This window comes from Nannobrachium achirus, assembly GCF_963921795.1.
Source record: "Nannobrachium achirus genome assembly, chromosome: 1".
Classification (NCBI taxonomy): Eukaryota; Metazoa; Chordata; class Actinopteri; order Myctophiformes; family Myctophidae; genus Nannobrachium; species Nannobrachium achirus.
Genome location: NC_137810.1, coordinates 27,048,639 through 27,066,273, shown reverse-complemented (window position 1 = coordinate 27,066,273; position 17,635 = coordinate 27,048,639). Strand labels below are relative to the sequence as shown.

Genomic DNA, 17,635 nt, shown 5'->3' with positions numbered 1-17,635 from the left:
GGATTTATTTTAATGGGTCTGTTCTAGTCTTTTGTAAGTACAATGGGCATGTCTGTTTTTCAGTATGTCTTATGCAAAGCATTTAATGAGATGTAAGCCACTGATTGTTCAGGTATCAGTCTTCATGCAGCCTGGGAATCTCTGGGATTTTAACAGTCTGCTCTGTAACCGTCCATGTGAATGTGTAGGAGGAGCCCATTGAACGTCATTGTGTGCCTGAGGTACCTAAAGAACACTTCGGTCAGAGGCTACTCGTCAAGTGCTTGTCCTTGAAGTAAGTGGGAGCGAGGCTTTTTCTGAAAAATAACCCTGTTAGCTCTGCACTCTTTTTAACTGCCACTTTCTGCTGACCTGCTCCCCCCCTCCCCCCTCCTCGAAGGTTTGAGATCGAAATCGAGCCCATATTCGCCAGTCTGGCCTTATACGATGTCAAGGAGAAGAAAAAGGTAAGCTGTTGTGCTTCCCAGCCCTGAGTTGTTGGGTCACTCCTGCAAACCATTAAAGTGGATAGGAGGCCAACAAGAATTAGATGAGTGGGCTATAAAAGTTTATGTTGTGGTCCTCTTATCCTTGTTCGAATGTGGTTAAATCATGCACTACTACTGAGTGTCTATCTGAGAAGCCCGTCCACATATTTCCCCCATCCCCCTCTTCATATCTGTCAAACACTAGAGGGTAGCAGTTGCCATTACGTTACATCTCCCATATATACTACTCTGTTCAAGTGCTCCACGGTTTCACATGAACTCCCCAGTACATCGCACAGTGAAGTGGACCATTTTTCACTAGAACGTAACCATATAGTATGGGTCAGCCATCATGATGGGGGTGGGGAATGAACCAAACAAACAAAGCCATGTTCAAAATGTAGCGCTAGGTACACGCAGGGGTTTCACAAGGGGGGGGGGGGGGGGGGGGAGTGGGACTGAGTTACTAGGGCCCAAGGTGGAGGGGGCCTTAATTATTTTATACTTTAGCTATTGAAAAATAGCATATATACAAGCTCACAGCGCGGAACAGAGAGTGCCGCGCTGCGAGCTTGTAGATCTGCTAGTTTTGAAAAGTCGTTAAAATGTGTGCAAATCTTTGAATATATGTATTTTTTAAGCGAACATTTGTAACTCAAATTTTGCTTCATGGGGGGGTCCCTGGAACTAAATATTTTGAGATGGGGTTCCGTGGCCAAATACATATCATTTAGGGGGTCGTTCACATGAAAAGGTTTGAGCACCACTCACATAGAAATTCTTTTTTTTTTCTTTTTTTTTTTAAGGATTTGAAGCACTCAAAGGCTTGCACAAATTTTCAAGATTTTTCAAAAATACCAGATCTACAATCTCGCAGCGCGGCACTCGGTGCCGCGTGTGAGCTTGTATATGTGCTATTTCAATAGTTAAATCACAAAATGTAAGTGAATCCTTGTACCCAGGGCCCAGAATTTGGTGCGACACTCCTGGGTACACATGTGGGTTTTGAGCTGGGTGGTTGCAATTCTTATCGCTCTTGTCGTCGACCTGTATCTCTCCCTTTTAGATATCTGAGAACTTCTTCTTCGACCTGAACTCGGAGCAGACCAAGGCCATGCTGCGTCCTCACACCCAGACAGCGGCCATCTCCACGCTGGCACGCTCCGCCATCTTCTCCATCACCTACCCCTCGCAGGATGTCTTCCTGGTCATCCAGGTCAAAACCTCATGACAAAACATTTCCTGCCTCTTTCTCACTCAAGGGTTATTCATTTAAGTGATTTTCAGGTCTGTCTAAGGCACAGAGAATGTAAAGGAATTTATCCGAGCCCCAGAAAACGATAAAAAGCAATGGGAGTAATGGAATAAGTAATTGTAAAAGAAAACCTCCACGGAAAACACTTTTATATGTTGCATGCAGAAATAATATATCTTTATTCAGTGTATAGAGCAGGGGTTCCCAAACTTTTTGGGCTCAAGGCACCCCTAGAAATGTGTCTTTCATCCGAGGCACCCCTACATTATATTCATAATTTTCACTCCCAGCACCTTTATATTTATAGCATATTTTAGCGATTACTGTTTGTTGCAAGGAAAACGTTGAGAATAGACATTTTGGTTAGAACTGACTGAAAATAACGTTGTAGTTCAAGTTTAAAATGATACTAAATATATATTTTTAAGTGTCCAAATAAATTCCAACTATTATCAAATTATCTCGCGGCACCCCTGGACTGCTGCCACGGCACCCAAGGGTGCCCCGTCACCCACTTTGAAAACCCCTGGTATAGAGGGTATGCGCATGCAGAAAGTGAATGGCACATTGAGTGGCAAAGTGAGTTTAACGTTGTTTCATGCAATCAGATAGGACCTTTCTGTTTGGATGTATGGGCTGTCAAGGCCAGAAAGTAGCATTTTGCCACTCAGTAGGCGTTCCCGCATAACGTCCGGGTATGATGATGTCACGCGCATACCCTCTATTGGTGTGTGTGTGTATGGGGAGGTGGGGGGTAGTTTGCAGTGTAACTTAGTGAAAAGGCATAGCTGTTTACCGGTATACAGTGGATATTATACAGTGTTAATGTATCTATTTGTATATGTGATGATAGAGATTTGTGTTTCTTCTATGTAGTTGGAGAAGGTGCTGCAGCAGGGAGACATTGGAGAGTGTGCTGAACCCTACATGGTTTTCAAAGAGACTGATGCTGCCAAGGTGTGTTTCTGTCACTTTTACATACTCCTTCATCTCCATTATCTTGGAGTTGTGAACTTGCGTTGTGAGCTTTTAGATCGGCTATTTTTGCCACTCATTTTTAACATTGAACTATGTCATTTATATTCCTTAGAGCTGTTGAATATGAAGTTAAGCCTTGTTAGTACGGTACTTGTAGTAGATCGATTGGCTGAAAGTGCTCTTATGTCTTGTGTACACCTTCTGTATGTCACTGATCACATGACCCCAACAATCAATTCTCCATTTCTAGGCAACACAGATTATATTATTATTATTATTTCCGGCTCTATGACATACCGTAGTTCAATGTTGAACATTTTTGGTATTCCCCTGAATTTTGGTGTTGCGGGGGGAAAAAAGCAGTCAAAGTACAGTTGCAACTCGGGTCCGTATCACTAAGTATGGATTAAGGAACACAGTCAGGTAATTAATAAGAGGTTAATGATTAAGTGCTTGTCCTCCTCTGCTGTAGAACAAGGAGAAGCTGGAGAAGCTCCGAGCCCAGTCGGAGCAGTTCTGCCAGCGGCTGGGCCGCTACCGCATGCCCTTCGCCTGGACCGCCATCCACCTGATGAACATCGTCAACAGTGCCGGCAGTCTGGAGAGAGACACGGAGCTGGAGATGAGCCTTTCAGGTCAGTTTGAACCACTTAAACCCTATATATTGTGTTGCATATTGTTGTGTCAATTAAAACATGTTATTGTTGTTGTTTTTATTCATTTAAAATGGTGAAAATATCTACGAGAACACAACGCCTCGCACCGTGAGGCGTTGTGTGCTTGTAGATCTGCTATTTTCACCAGTTTTGTGCACTAGTTTTGTGCAACAGTCTTGTATGAAGTTTTTTACGAAAAAACATGCAAATTTGAAACTTGAAACAGTGACTATTTCCAAAACAATTTGATGTTCAGGTTCAAACCAGACTGAACTGGTGATATCTATTTTGACCACTTGGAGTCACACTTTTCTTCTAATGAATGCAACGATACGTTTTTCATTCCCCTATCGTTATCAAAAAAGATCTCAATATATGGTTATAAAATGGGACGCAGTCAGAAAGACAGATACAGGATTTTCGGTTCTGAACAACCACTGGTCCACCCGAAATCCCACTCGGCACAACACACCCTCGGTTCCACTGTGATACACGGAACATTTGAAGTTGATTGCTGGGACTGTGCTCAACTTATATGCAAAATACACACACACATTAAACATCTTTATTTGCGTTCACATTTAACAAGACATTCTTGAAAACAAACAATGGTATATGCCCAAACTTGGGTAACTCTTACTCAACAACAATATTTCATTGTACAGATTAGTGCTGAGTGATTAATCGAAAATGGATCACGATCTCGATTCAGACTCCTATGCGATCTCACACAACGCACGCAATCAGACATCAGTCAAGCGTTCTTTCCCAGTAGAAAAAAAACGTTGCGACTAGTAGTTAACTATATATATTAAAAATAAAATCACCCGCAGAGCTAGACTTTGTTACATGTTCCCTGGCTGTGACTGTCTGTCCGACAGACGTTAACGTGTGACTGAAGAAAGACATACTGTAGCACTAGCAAGCAGCATAGCATGTGTCAAGGTGGACTTCATAATAAGAGCGCTTTTTCCCGTTCTGCGGACTTCAAAATAAAAGTTTTTATTTTATTTTTTATTTATTTATTTTTCATATAACTTTATTTTTTTTATAAAACCAAATGGACCCTTATTTGGTTTCATTTTATGCTCTCAAAAAATCGTGAGAGAATCGTGATCTATATTCTTGTGGAGGAAAATCGAGATTCTCATTTTAGCAAGAATCGCCCAGCACTAGTACAGATCATTAGCCTGCTTCCAGACCAGAGACCCCGCCCACTCTCAGAGTGGACTCTTTCTCTGGTCTGGAGCTTAGTACATGAATCGGTTTTTATTTTCGGCTGTCCAATGAGCGCGCAGGGTGGGGGTGGGGTGGGTCTAACGAATATCCAATCCGCGCAGCAGTTGAAACGATTCAAACGAAGTTCACACACACACACACACACAGGCAGGCTGAGGAAGGCGCACACACACACACACACACACACACGCACGAGCGCACTGATTTCACCAAGCTGTTTAATGTTGATTACAAGTTTCTGGTCGCAGTTCTGTGTGGAAGCAGTCACTGGCACAGACAGAGACACACACACAATCACACACACACTCCCCGACGGTGCGTCGTGTCCACCGTGCGTCTCGATCACCGTGCGTCGCGATCACTCGCGCGCGGACACGCGCGTGCACGCTCGCAAAAAAGTCCCCCGTAAATCGCTCAGAATGGAGCACAGTTTCAGACTAAAGCGTGAGCTGAGTCTGAAATCAGGCTAACAGATCATAGGTACAGGAAGCATCTCCTCCTCCATATATGGCGACTGCCAATTATGACAGACACTGAACAGAATTTCAACACACACACACACACACATACATATTTTGTGCATAGATCTAGATAATATTGTGGATATTCAAACGCAGGCCTGGCAGTCACGCGTCAAGCTCGTGGACGCACTGACCCAGCGGTCTTTAAAGTCGTTATCTATAACAAATAACGGCAAATAAGTAAAGCAAGTTTAAAGGCGGTCACATTTTAGGGGGGGGGGGGGGGGGGGAACCCAACCAAACCAAACTGTCATTTGAAGTCTATTTTGAGCATGACCCTTTGTGTTTGATGAACCCCTGACCTGGCGAGGTCAGACTTTGAGTAGCAAACATTTTGCAGTCAGTCAGATTCAGAAAACCTTTCTATTGCATTTACATATCGTCGTTGTCGGATGAAAACCTTGTATGTCCAAAACCGTTCGTTTTGCATTTATGATTTTTAAAATGATTTAAACTAGTGGAAACAGCCGATCTACAAGCATACAACGCCTTGCACCGCGAGGCGTTGTGTGATTGTAGATCTGCTGTTTTCACTTCTTTTGTGCGGCTGCCTTGTACGATGAAGCAGGGCTTTACTTTGCGAAAGAACGTACACATTTGAAACTTGCAGATACAAGGTTTCCGCCCGACAACGACGATATGTGGGACAGTGTCATTCTTGAAAATAGTGATGAAAAGACAAAAACAACCTTGTAGAAAATAACCCTTAACCACATTAATCGTGGCTGCCCTATTTTCAGCATGTCATTGTACGCAACCCCGTCTTATGGCAAAGTCTAAAGCAGGGAATAATTGTTTAATGTGTGTGTGTGAGCAGAGAGAAAAGGCTCGTGGTCTGAGCGGAGGAACTCGAGCATCATGGGAAGGCGTTCCCTGGAGAGGACCACCAGTGGAGACGAGTCGTGCAGCCTGACCGGCTTCAGACCAGCCACACTCACCGTCACCAACTTCTTCAAACAGGTCCACACAAAGAACACACACGCACCGCTCATTGGGCAGACAGTACAATATATAAGTCACAGGAGCCCGGTGGCTCGGCCAGTTAGTTCACAGACCATTAACTCATCGGATGCCCACGAGGTGGCAACGCGTCAATCTCTTTGATGTCTCTGGAGGCCCATTGATGCGTTTGCCGCGTTGTACAGTAAACTAAAACTATACTGTACAGTATCTACTGTACCAGGCTACCTTGGTGAAGAAAAACACTCCATTTCCAGAAATGCAGCGCGAGATCACGTGACCGGGAAGTGCTGTCTCCCTCGTTCACTTCCCTGTAACGCTGCTGCACAAACATGCAGTTTTCTCCTAATCTAACTTTTAAATCACCTTCATGTTCAAAACGCGGCCTTTTCCACCGGCCGTTACAAAAACGCTGTGGCCCACGATTGTTTAAAAACGGTCCTGACAAAGAAAATATTATCGTGAAATAAACAGGACATGCTTGGATTACATTTGGATTACATGCTTGGATTACATTTACTCGGGTTACTTTTTTCGCCAGGACCTCGAAGGTAGGTAAAATGGCGGTTTGCCATGGGCACCAGCAAATTAAATGTTGAATAATTCTGGGCACCCGATGTGTTAATGCTCCTTGTTAGTGTGAGGACCTGGGTTCGAATCCGACCCCCATCTTGTCTCGCATGCCTCTCCTCGAGCTCTCACTGCCCCCTTGAGACTTCCTGTTTCTCTTTGTAGCAGAGTGACTCACTGCCTCAGCCTGATGGCCTCAAAAGTCTAATATCTCCCACAGTCAAGGTGGATATCCCTTGGGTCTAGTGGTTAAGATATTGGACTTTCACATGGGTGACCCGGGTTCGAATCCCAGGCGTTAACACACTGACCTGTCTGAAATGGCAATATAGATATATGAAATGCCAAAAAAATACATGACACATACTGGTACATAAACACCTCATACAGTACGATGCACTTTTCCATGTTGTGGTGAAATTATCTTTGATGTGTGTTTTTAGGAGGGGGACAGGTTGAGTGACGAGGACCTGTTTAAGTTCCTGGCTGACATGAGAAGGCCATCCTCTGTCTTAAGGAGACTCCGACCAATCACAGGTAGTGTCAAATTGTCACATGGTTACACTAAATATTCTGTATTATTAGCCACTACACAGCAAAATCCTTATGGTTAATTTATCAGAGTGAGGAAAACTTAGCCAATTTTCAACCTAAATGCCACTGTTCTGATGTGAAGAGATCAGTGACAAAGTATCGCACTGAACCCATAAAAAAGGGTCTGCACACACTTTATTGCGCGTAAGCATGCATTCAATAACATGGCACGGTAGAAAAGAACCGTCCGTGTGCTTTTGTGCGCCTGGTGGGTTTTGTACTTAAACATGTAGTCCAACTACAATTGGATTATTATTACGTATATATATATTTTTTAAGATTTGTTTTGGGGCTTTTATGCCTTTATTGATAGGACAGTAGACTGACAGGAAATGTGGAGAGAGATGGGGAGTGACACGCAGCAAAGGTCGTCAGGATTGGGACTCAAACCCGCGACACGCTGTCAGGCATTAGAGCCTATGTGGTATGCGCATGGACCTCTAGGCCAGTGGGTGCCCCCCAATTGGATTATTTTGAATTCGTCCTCTACTCTTGCATCCCCCTCCTCCTGTACGTTCTATACTGCTTCACCTTCCTCTCCCTGCCTCTCTGTCTCTCTCTCTCACAGCTCAGTTGAAGTTGGACATCTCTCCAGCTCCAGAGAATCCCCACTACTGTCTGACCCCAGACCTTCATCAGGTCAAACCCTACCCAGACAGCAGAGTACGGCCCACCAGGGACATCCTGGAGTTCCCTGCCAGGGACGTCTATGTTCCCAACACCACGTACAGGTAGGAGCAACATATGAAGAAACTTACTGTATGGATTCATTTACAGTTACAAACACACTACTGCGTATGCTGTATTCCTATAAGAGACCATTAAAAAGAAAATATATTTGAATTCTGAAGCAGGTCTGATTTTTGAATAGATTGAATAGGACATGATACCTTCCACTATTATGAAATCTCTTGTAAAGACATGGATTTTCCATGTCTGAAATAGATACACAAATACACAAATGAAGACATGATGAAATGCTGTTGTGTTGTTATGAATCATATTCACAACATCTAATGCCCTTGCTTTATCTTATGTCAGTTATTTTACAATGATTTGCTCCAGTCATTCTAACACAGCAAATACCATCATTCGCATTGACCAAGATGTGCACTGTTTAATCCAAGGTAAATCATGTGCACTTGTGCAAAAACGGACAGACTACCAATTAAAACTTTGTCATACATATTCCTTGTGTGTATCCAGCTGGCTGCTGGTAGCCTGGTCTCTGCCTGGGGGACTGAGTACATAATATTCAATCTGCCCAGTCGCTATTTTCATCAAGGTCATTGAGAGAGAGGCCCTTCATGAGGCGGCGTTGACATGGCCTCTCTGCCTCAGGCCATGTTTGTCTGCAGATAACCAGGAGCTTTCCTTCTGCAGATTAACTCATGCTAGCCCCTAGTAGATCCTCCACAGGGTTCCAGGTTATGAACACAAAGCAGAGCTTTGGTCTGTTATGGATTTATATAGGCCAATCTTTACGCTTCCTAGAAACATATTACTGTAGTCCTAGGGCACTTGTGTGTACTTAATAATGTGACATTATCCTACTTCCTTTGAGAAGTTCTGTAGGCCTTAAAATAGGAAATTCATTTTGATACAATTTATGCCAGGGAACCTTTGCGAAACAAATATCATATGTAGATTGTCTGTTGACATAACCATTGAGCTAATGTGATGTAATCATGTGCACTCTTCATTTACAGTACCTGTGCATGTGAAAGCCAAGATTATATTGGGTCAGTCAGTTAGCATTTGCTTGCTTTGGACTACACTCCTGAATAGTTGCCTATTTTACTGACGCACTTCACCCAATACCTCAAAGGAAACATTCAATTCTTATTGCGACCGTTAGGTCGCAGTTACTATCAAAACCTCCACCGGCTGTCAGTCTGTCTGTCAGTTATGTCAGTCAGTCACGTCACATCACACTTTTCCCCTACTCTTATCTCCGCCACCGTTGCCCCTATCCATGCCAAACTTTGCACAAACACTCCTTGGCTGCCAAACCATAACCTCCGAGGCTCCGACCTCCCTCATTTCTCACATGGCCCTCTTCTAGCGCCACCATGAGGCCGATTCTTGCAAAACACATTTTTGGACACTGCTCTTACAGATTTTGCCCTAAAATCAAGCAAAGCGGCACACAGCATCTCTAAAGTCATGTCATCAACATGGATCTGTCCCATTTCCCATATTCCCTCCTGATTGGCTACGATTGCCTTCTAAAGTTTGTGTATGCGACCTGGCGGCCGCGTATCTCCCAATCAGGGAGACTTACTGGTTCTCTTCAGGAAATAAGTGATACAGGGACAATGAAGCTATAAAAGTCCAAAGGCTCGACTGTTTATCTGAACCTGAGCAAGACGCACTGCAATGCTGTCCAAGCAGAACTTAAACCCAATTGTTCAACTCAAGTGGTTCACAAGGTGACGGGGTACTAGATGGTGGAAGAGAATCAGTGAGACGGGCTCTGTATCCACTATAGCAGTGGTTCTCAAACCTTTTCATGTCAATGACCCCCAAATTGACACTTATTCACCTTATTGGACCCCCATTTGAAAAGATATGCCAGGGACCCTAGGATAGCCTATCTGACAAACCTGTATGAAGTGAAAGCCTTTTCTACAGAACCCATTGTAAATTGGCAATGAATGAATTTCCCTTGCCTTTGTGTCAAGGAAAACAAATGTAAGATTTCCAGACATTTGATCGTTGAGGTTGTTTATTTGTCTTCATAAATATGGGTTAAGAGCACCTAACAATCTGACAAGTTTAAGTCTTGAGTCAGAAACATGTGTACAGTACACCTGGGTATGAAGTACAGTACAGTACAGTACACCTGGGTATGAAGTGTAGACAAGAGTCAATATGACTCACTAACATAGAAACATACAATAGGAACCTCACTAACATAAGAACATACAAGGAACATACAATAGGAACCTGACTTGTTACTATACTAGCATAACATGTAAAACAGTATGAAAAAGTATTAAATACATTACAGAGTAAAAAAAAAGGAACAAAGAATAAACTAAGCTTGCAGAAACGTATCTCCAGTCTCTCGCACATAGTCTCACACAAGGTCAATGTTTCAGTACCCTGTCGCTAATGCAAAGCACAATGTCATTCAAAAATACTTAGGCATCAACTTTCTGAGAAACAGACTCCTTGGAGAGAGATGGAGTTACTGCACTATATTATCGATTTGCATGATTATACAGTATAAATGGTTTATGTAATGTAACTTGGTGAAGTTTCTCCATTGTAAGAAACATGCAATACAGTTTTCATGTTGCACAGAAACAATGCAGCATTAAGGAGCTTGAATGTTGAATTGATGAAGTCATAGCATGCATTTAGCTAATTGAAGTGGATAGTCAAGCAATTTCATTTATGTGGTTCCATCATAATCTTTCTCCCTTCTAATTTTCCAATTTAGTATAGTGCTATATATTTTGCAGACATTGAATCAGGATGCTTATATGGCCCACGAAATGTTCTTTTTCATTTGTAGACATTTCACAATGCTATACTCAGTGGATCAAACGCAATAGGTTGATGACCTGCGCTGTCTGGCATAGTTTCATCATTGTGACAGTTCAGCATTTTCTTGTCTGACATAGATAAGGACATTGCTGCCTGGTTACCTTCTGGCCAGCACAACCTCTGACAGAATGGTGTGATGGAGTAGTCAGCCAGATGTTGTATGTTGAGTATTTGACGTCTGTAAAGGCTGTACCTAAATTAAAGGCAAATGATATACTCCAGTGACGTATAAATTGGCCCTATACTTCGTAGAGTTGAGTCTCAAAGTGTGACATTTCCGTGCAGGGTGTTGTTTTGGTCAAGGCTATAATCATTGTCTGTGAAGCAAGCTGGAGGTGTGTCTTAGGAGAAGGGGGGGGTGTATGGCGTCAGGTTCAGTTGAAGTTTCCTGCGATGGGGGCCGGTCGTATAGAGATCCTCGTGGTCTTGAGGGAGTATGAGTTCCCCGTGCCAGGCTTCCAGTGGATCCCCTTCCTCTTCAAAGAGCGGCCCTTGGCTCCCAGCCACACATACCTCCCATTCAGGTTGGTGTCTCCGCAGGCATTGAACCACCAGCCACCTGCCAAAAGGGTTGCACATGAAGCAAACAGATGAGGAAATGTTCTCACATGTCATCACATTGTCCATCCACAAGTGTGTGATGCATGCTGTCTTAGTGTTATGTTTCAGATAGTCTACCGTATACTTAACCAGAGAGCAAACCGTTATTGGGGGTTGTATGTGGCAATAATACCTGTGCAGGGGTTCATTACAGGGATTATGTATATAATGACATTATTGCTAGGATTAAGGTGGTTGTATTGAATAGATCTAGCTTAGATTACACCGTAATGACATCAGTCTTTACCTGAGTAGCTGCGGGCACAGTTGGAGTCTTGATGCTTGTCATTGTCTCGGTCCTTGGTGGAGAAGCTCATGCCAGTGTGGCTGGCCATGGCATCAGGCAGGTCCCCAGAGATGTAGCTGAGTTGGAGGGTGTAGTGTGTGGAGGGACCCTCCAGTGAGAACTGGTATTCAGCCCAGCGCCTCTCATCCTTCCAATCCTCCAGCTCAACACGTAGAATAGAGGCTCCCTGTCCAGCCAGGCTATGGATCTTCTTTAACCCCAGCCAGAACTCTCCTGCAAAACACATGGATGACTTTAACCACTTAATTTCGACTGTCAGAACCGGCTGGTCCGCATGTATGTATACGGAACCTGACACATCACTGTGACATCACAGGTGATGTCAGATACTCAGAGCAGAGATCTCCATATATGGGCATAAACAGGTGACATCAGTGTTAAGGATCTCCATATATGGGTATAAAAGGGATTGTATCCCAGATGATGCCCTGTTAGGAGAACCACACTATGATCTCAATATATATGGGCATAAAATGGGCATCTGTTAGAGAGATCCCTGTGATGCCAGGGGAGCAAATCCCTTATATGCCCATATATGGAGATATGGCGATCCCTGTGATGCCAGGGGAACAAATCCCTTTATGCCCATATATGGAGATCCCTAATGTCCACATCACTGATCTCCATGTATGGGCATAAAAGGGATTGTATCCCAGATGATGCCCTGTTAGAGAGATCCCTGTGATGCTCTGGGGAACAAATCCCTTTTATGCCCATATATGGAACAAAACACTTTCACCACCCATCTAGATATCAAGCCTGATGGTAAATACTATGTCTATTTGTCTGCACCTTTCTGTCTGTCTCTGTGCGGTGCCACATTTGGAACCAAACCACTTAAACTGTGTGTGTGTGTGTGTGTGTGTGTGTGTGTGTGTGTGTGTGTGTGTGTGTGTGTGTGTGTGTGTGTGTGTGTGTGTGTGTGTGTGTGTGTGTGTGTGTGTGTGTGTGTGTGTGTGTGTGTGGATATGGATATGTGGAGCTGACTACCATCACTGGATCTCCATATGTAAATGTCCATATATATGGGTTTCCCCAGAATCTCTGATATGCCCATATATGGAAATCCCTGATATCATCGCTATACATCACTGGAGAGATGGCCAAGACATGGCGCGTCGCCCTGAGGCGTCTTACTGGTTAAAAATAGAGAAATTGTGGAAATGAGGGACACCAGGGTTAAGGTCTTTGCACACTGCTGCGTTTTTTCGGGCCGAATATCGGAGCGAATTTCAGAGCACGTAAATCAAAAAATCAACCGCACCTTATGTCAATCACGTTTGCACACTGCCGCTCGTTTCGTATTTATTTTCAGACCAGGGATGATTTTGATTTTTTTAGTCCCTTGCTCGCTCTCTCTCTCTTTCCTCTCTCTCTCTCCGGATTTCGGATTTCCAAAGCACAACGAAAAAAACGCAGTGCAGTGTGCAACCAGCTTTAAAAATGTGTTTGCAGGAATTATATACTTTTTTACTTTCAGACACACACACACACACACACACACACACACACACACACACACACACACACACACACACACACACACACACACACACACAGTGCAGAGGTTGCCAATAGGTTAGAGTTGCAACTTGCAACCATTCGAAACACATGTTTTTCTTCATGCATGGATTTAGGTACTAATCGGTGTGACATGAGATTCCTGTGTTGAATCAGAGGATGCATGTTTCAACACTCGCTAACTTGTTTTCCTTGGCCTGAGGTAGCATGCTGCAGTCAACCTTTTGACGTAATAGTCAGGTCATTCGTGTTGAAAGAAACTGACACCAAAAAATTCATAGCTGCAGGAGCTGTCGCTGTATTTGGAATGTTGTCAGACTCTGACTCTCTACCTTGGGGCTGCAGTTCAAGACTAGCTAGTATTACAGGACGGCTGTTAAACACGCAAACCCTAGCGTCCCTAGAGGGATAGTAGAGGGGAACAGGGAGGGGGTCAAGTACAGGCCCTTGGGGGACCTCGGTCAATGAAGTATGTAGTGTTTAATTGGTCAAAGCTCTCAGCATAGTCAGACAATGAGGAAGTCAGTCTGTCATCTGAGAGCTGATATGCTACCATTAAGGCTTCCCATGGCTTTTCCTACAGGAAGTATTTAAGAACAGTCTGCTTCCCTTTTGTTTTCCTGTCTTCTTATTGATGTTTGTTTAAAGGATTATAATGCACAGACTGGGATAATCATACGTGTGCTCTTATCTCAAGCCTTCAGAACTTTACGTAAAGCTGTATTGATTATCTTTACTGAATGACTGACTAGGAATTGGTGTAAATGTTTCAATAACATGTTTTTCCCTAAACAGTCGGTAACTCAGTGACTATAACAAGCATTGTTATGAGGCTTGATTTTGGCCTAAAAATTGCATTGACCTTTGGAGAATGTGATTAATATAACACAATCCATTGACATTAAACACTTCCGCTAAACCTACGTTGAACTCAATTTCAAATAATATTGAAGAAAATAACTTTACTGCACTCACCTTCCAAGTCTCCAAAGCCCTGCTCGTACTTTTCCCATGTTTGATCAAAATCCACCGAACCATCGACTCTTTGCTGAATTACAGTCCATCCTCCATCTGTAGGGCATTATGGCAAATGCAATTCAAGTTAGGTGATTGTAGTAAACATCACACACAGACACATAACCCACTATCAGCAAGTGTCCTTTTTGTTTTTCACAGATAAGGAAACTGTGTCAGCGTTGTGTGCCCTTTTGGATAACCTGTTGTACGTGACTCTATCTAGCTTGATAACCCTGCTAACAGTTTAGCTACTTTGTCCATTGTAAGTTGCTGTTCTGAAATAGCTGTTGCCAAGAGAAAGAGAAAAAAACGGAAACAATCATTGTTTTGCCATTGTTACGTGGAAGTCCCATAAGATGGATTGCCTTAGCCTAGGCTCACCTGAACTCATATCACAGTAGACACTGAATGGGTGTGATTGGTTTGGCTTGATAGCATATACACTGCTGTTTCTCTCGCCTCTGTCAAAAAGATCGCCGCAGTCCACAGGAAGATCTGTAAAACAGAAAAACATTGAGAAGGATATTGTGAGAAATGTGTCAGCCACTAGCTGATAAAACAGACAGTAGGCTGCTTCTGAGACGGATAAAAAAAAAACAGCATGCCTTTAATAGCAAAACAAACCATTTAGTTCTGTTAAGTGCTATTACTGTAACTCATTAATGCTTGTAAGTCATTAATGCTTAATTTATACAGCATTGTAGGACAAAGTAGATATCAGGCACAAAGTTTATTCACTATGTCAAATACAGTACATAGGAAATACTACCTATTTTATTAGTTAGTGCACAGGTTTCTCTTACCACTTGATTCCAGGTCAGTGGAGTTTGCTGTCAGATAATCAAACATGTCAGGTGCCTCTGGGTCTGAATCTACCTTATCCATCGTATCTTGAAAGTTGTCATAGCTAAGCTGCAATACAAAGTAGAAATACACTCAATACCCTTGGAATTACTTTCATCAAGCAATGCTTTGGTGAATTGCAACTGGTATTACTGTCAGGCTTGCTGTATTATGTGCACAAACAGTACTATAACATAATGTCACTGTCGGCCGTCGCACAAAAGTAGTGAATCTACAGCATCTACAGCAGATCTACAAGAGTGTGCTTGTAGATCGGCTGTTTTCACTAGTTTAGTTACAAAATCAACGGTTTTGGACATACAAGGTTTCCACCCGACATCGACGATAAGAATTACTAACAGCTTGCATTACTTAGAAGGAAAAAAAGTCTCGCCAACCTTGTCCTCCAGGTTTTTAATCTTGCTTTTTTGGTGATCAAGCTGATCGTGCTGCTCCCTCACAGCTTTCAGCAGTTCAGTGATGGTTCTCTCCTGAGATTCAATCACCTCCTGAAATCGAAAAATTAGCGTTAAACATCAATGCCTGTACTTGTAAAAGAAAACGTGCATTAAAAAATTATATTTGAATGGATTATTATGTTTTGGTTACATTTGAGTTAAAGCTGCACTATGTAACTTTCCCTTTCCACCCCGGATTTGAACCCGGTTTCCTGCTGACATTTTTACCATTGAGCTAATAGAGCCTGTCTGCTTGCTCAGGGGAGAAATGTAATCTTGACCATCAGGTCCAAATTTGTGTCAGATCCTTTCTAGGTAAGGCATGACCTTTGATGCGAGAGACGCAGAGATACAACCACCCCATTGTATAAATTATATTGTATTAACATACTCTAGCATACAGATTAGACAAAATTCCTTTTTTTTTATTAAAAAAAAGTTACATCGCGCCGGTGTACATTATTATGCAATTCTTATTTTTCTTGTATCTGAAAGTGCATTTTGTTATCAGTCAATAGGTGACTATGTTCAAATGGGAAACACATGTGCCAATTGTCTTATATACTGTAGTACACATATGTATATGTTTGTGCCTGTCCTGAGTTTACTTTAAGTAAGTAACTCTGATCTGAAGGAAAACTGAACAGAAACTCAAACCATTCTGCCATGTCAAGTATGTCCCCCTCCAATAACATTTGACATCACGTACATATTCATTCTCCTGGAGAAAGGCCCACTCTGCCAGTGGCTTCTCACCTTGAGCGATGTGATTTCGCTGAGTTGTTCGGCGGGGACCATGCTCATGGACAACCCTTTGAGCCTCTCCTCCAGGCTCCCCACCTTGCTCTGCAGCTGGCTTCGCTCCTGCAGGATACCGTTGATCTTGGAGTTGATCTCCAGCGACAGGTTTCGGATCTCCTCGTTGTTGGCCTTCAGGAAATTGGTGGTCTTCTTCAGCTCCTCCTCCTCCTCCTTGATCTCCGAGGTGACCACGGACAGCTGGTAGAAGGATCGGTCGAAGATGTTGAGCTTCTGGAAGATGTCGTTGATCTGGGCCTTGGTCTTGTGGACAAACTCCCGCAGGCTCTGGCCCAGCTGGAGGAGGCCGTTGGCCAGCAGGCGGACGTCGTCGAGCATGGCAAAGCGGGACTTGGCCTCGGTGGGGCTGGGCGCTGTGGCCAGGGCCTCGGAGGGCACGGTAGGGTACTCCTCTCCCCCTGATACGTCCAGAGTAGGCAGAGCAGCTGTGAAGCTGGCCAGCAGGAGCAACGTGCACAGCGCTTTCATTCTGGAGCCCTTGGAATGCAAAGTGTTTCCTGTTGCACTTTTATTCACCTTCCTTTTGTCTGTCACTGCTCGTATTTTTCCTCCACCACTTACAGTGCTCTCTCTCTCTCTCTACACTCCTGTCTTTATTTCTCTGTCTCTATGTCTCTCCCCCCCTCTTTCTCCCGCTGACTACTTCTGTGTCAGAATGATGTGAGTGCAGCAGACTGGCCTGTGTTATATACTGCCCTCTGTGTGGAGGAGGGGGGGATTAGCTGATCATTAAACCCTGCTATGCTTTAACTGTGTACCCCCCCCCCCCCCAAATCCCCCCCCCCCAGAGCTCCCCTCTCCTGAACAAACAAATCACAGCAGTGAGCAAATAGCACATACACCCCTCCACCCCCTCCCTCCCCCACTACCACTTTGAACACACCCCAAGCCCCCCCACCCCAACATACCACACCCTACCCCGGTCTCCATCTGTGGTGCTGAGCTTTAGCTGATCAGCAGAAAGCCAACAATGACCATCATGGTGTTTTTGATGGATAGTATTAGTCAGTCTGATCAATCTCAAACTCCATAGTCACATATACACACACGCGCGCGCACACCTTGCGTTGATTGATAACGGTCTGTGTAATTGATGCTTGCAGGTTTGATTTAGCGTCTTGCTGAATCAGCCCGGCATCATTCTCCCTCTCTCGTGCAGCTCACTAGATCTGACAAAGTGGCACTGGTAAGGTGTGTGTGTGTGTGTGGAGGGTGTCATCTGCACCAGGGTTATGCTTGTGGGTGTGAATGATGTTAGAAAGTTTGGACAGTGTG

The 17,635-nt window shown here is 43.7% G+C and overlaps 2 protein-coding genes across 7 annotated transcripts in view; one reads left to right on the top strand and one right to left on the bottom strand.

Moving 5' to 3' along the window:
- dock7 (dedicator of cytokinesis 7) overlaps window positions 1-17,635 on the top strand; it is a 77,865-nt gene that overhangs the window by 18,806 nt on the left and 41,424 nt on the right. For all 6 annotated transcript variants that reach the window (XM_080735443.1, XM_080735442.1, XM_080735441.1 and 3 more), the window contains exons 7-14: window positions 189-274; window positions 380-446; window positions 1,534-1,683; window positions 2,599-2,679; window positions 3,173-3,335; window positions 5,934-6,076; window positions 7,090-7,183; window positions 7,809-7,971. In XM_080735443.1, coding sequence (XP_080591569.1) covers window positions 189-274; window positions 380-446; window positions 1,534-1,683; window positions 2,599-2,679; window positions 3,173-3,335; window positions 5,934-6,076; window positions 7,090-7,183; window positions 7,809-7,971 — 947 coding nt within the window. The remainder of the gene's footprint in view (window positions 1-188; window positions 275-379; window positions 447-1,533; window positions 1,684-2,598; window positions 2,680-3,172; window positions 3,336-5,933; window positions 6,077-7,089; window positions 7,184-7,808; window positions 7,972-17,635) is intronic.
- On the bottom strand, window positions 9,951-17,002 carry angptl3 (angiopoietin-like 3). Its single transcript, XM_080735488.1, has 7 exons — window positions 16,298-17,002; window positions 15,482-15,592; window positions 15,044-15,152; window positions 14,622-14,735; window positions 14,199-14,294; window positions 11,643-11,915; window positions 9,951-11,354 (listed from the first exon to the last, which is right to left on the bottom strand). The coding sequence occupies exons 1-7, from the start codon at window positions 16,826-16,828 to the stop codon at window positions 11,170-11,172; spliced, it is 1,419 nt and encodes a 472-aa protein (XP_080591614.1). The 5' UTR covers window positions 16,829-17,002; the 3' UTR covers window positions 9,951-11,169.